Genomic DNA, 1,577 nt, shown 5'->3' on the forward strand with positions numbered 1-1,577 from the left:
CAGAGATGAGGTCTCACCTGCCCAGGCGGGTCTCAAACCCGCGGGCTCAGGCCATCCACTCACCTCAGCCTCCCAAAGGCGCGAGATTACAGGCTGAGCCACTGAGCCCAGCTTCTTTTTGTTTATTTTTTATATATTTTTTATTTTTTTGTTTTGTGAGTTGTAGTCTCACTCTCTCTCCCAGGTTGGAGTAGAGTGGCACAGTCAAGGCCACTGCATTGTCAACCTGTTGGACTCCAGTGATCCTTCCATCTCAGCCTTCCAGGTAGCCAGAACTACAGGCGCATAATACCATGCCCAACTAATTTTTTATTTATTGTAGGGACGAGATCTTGCCAAGTTGCTCAGGCTAGTGTCGAACCCACAGCCTCAACCAATCCACCCTCCTCGGCCTCCCAAAGTACTGGATTACAGGCTGAGTCACCAAGCCCGGCCTATTTTTTAAAAATTTTTTTGAGTTGGGGTCTCACTCTGTCACCCAGGCTGGAATACATTGGCACACTGCTCATGGCCCCTGCAACCTCGACCTACTTGGCTCAGGCAATCCTTCCGTCTCAGCCTTCCAAGTAGCTGGGACCACAGGAGTGTGCCACCACACCCAGCTAATTTTTTGATTTATTGTAGAGACGAGGTCTTGCCAAGTTGCCCAGACTGGTCTCAAACCCCTGGGCTCAGGCAGTCCTCTTGTCTCTGCCTCCCAAAGTGCTGGGATTACAGGTATGAGCCACCTGGCAAGGCGTGGTGGCTTTTTTTTTTTTTTTTGAGTTGGAGTCTCACTCTGTCGCCCAGACTGGAGTGCAGTGGCACGCTCCCGGCCACCGCAGCCTCGACCTGCTGGGCTCCGGCAATCCTTCCTCCTCAGCCTTCCGAGTATCTGGAATTACAGGCGTGCGCTACCACACCTGCTTGAGTTTTTTATTTTACTGTAGAGATGAGGTCTCACTGCCTAGGCGGGTCTCGAACCCGCAGGCTCAGGCAATCCACTCACCTCAGCCTCCCAAAGGCGCGGAATTACAGGCTGATCCACCAAGCCCGGCTCATGGTGACTTTCTTAATGTTGATCATCTAATTGTGTGTGTGTGTGTATGTGTGTCTAGAGCTCAGATCTACCCTGAGGAGAGGCAAGTCTGGCGGTTGGGGAGGACACTGGCTTAGGATGCCTCTTATTTCACTGGTTGTTCATTGCCTTCTTTTTCTAATCCTTCATCATTTCAGATGACAACATTGATGAGACATATGGAGTGAACGTGCAGTTCGAGTCTGATGAGGAGGTGAGTTATAAGAGCAAATGGACCCAGTTCATTCTTTGTTTTGAATGCTTATTGTTGTGAAGGGAACCCTTCTAGTGTAAAGAAGCTCCCTAGCTTAAGCCAGATAAATTTTATGGTGTTGTATGGGTTTCACACTTAAGCATTTCATGTTATTTTGCTTAAAAAAATTATGGTTACCTTCAAGTTTTATATAGCAAATGTATTTATTCAGAGTTGGGGGTCTCTGTCACCCAGGCTGGAGTGCAGTGGCACAATCATGGCTCACTGCAGCCTTGAACTTCTGGGCTCAGGCAATCCTTCCACCTC

At 49.0% G+C, this 1,577-nt stretch overlaps 1 protein-coding gene across 1 annotated transcript in view; it reads left to right on the forward strand.

Moving 5' to 3' along the window:
- SNRNP200 (small nuclear ribonucleoprotein U5 subunit 200) overlaps positions 1-1,577 on the forward strand; it is a 35,667-nt gene that overhangs the window by 6,259 nt on the left and 27,831 nt on the right. The window contains exon 5 of the mRNA XM_008059030.1: positions 1,216-1,271. Coding sequence (XP_008057221.1) covers positions 1,216-1,271 — 56 coding nt within the window. The remainder of the gene's footprint in view (positions 1-1,215; positions 1,272-1,577) is intronic.

Source organism: Carlito syrichta, unplaced genomic scaffold, assembly GCF_000164805.1.
Source record: "Carlito syrichta isolate Samal-C Ts95f unplaced genomic scaffold, Tarsius_syrichta-2.0.1 Scaffold303678, whole genome shotgun sequence".
In the NCBI taxonomy this organism is placed as follows: domain Eukaryota; kingdom Metazoa; phylum Chordata; class Mammalia; order Primates; family Tarsiidae; genus Carlito; species Carlito syrichta.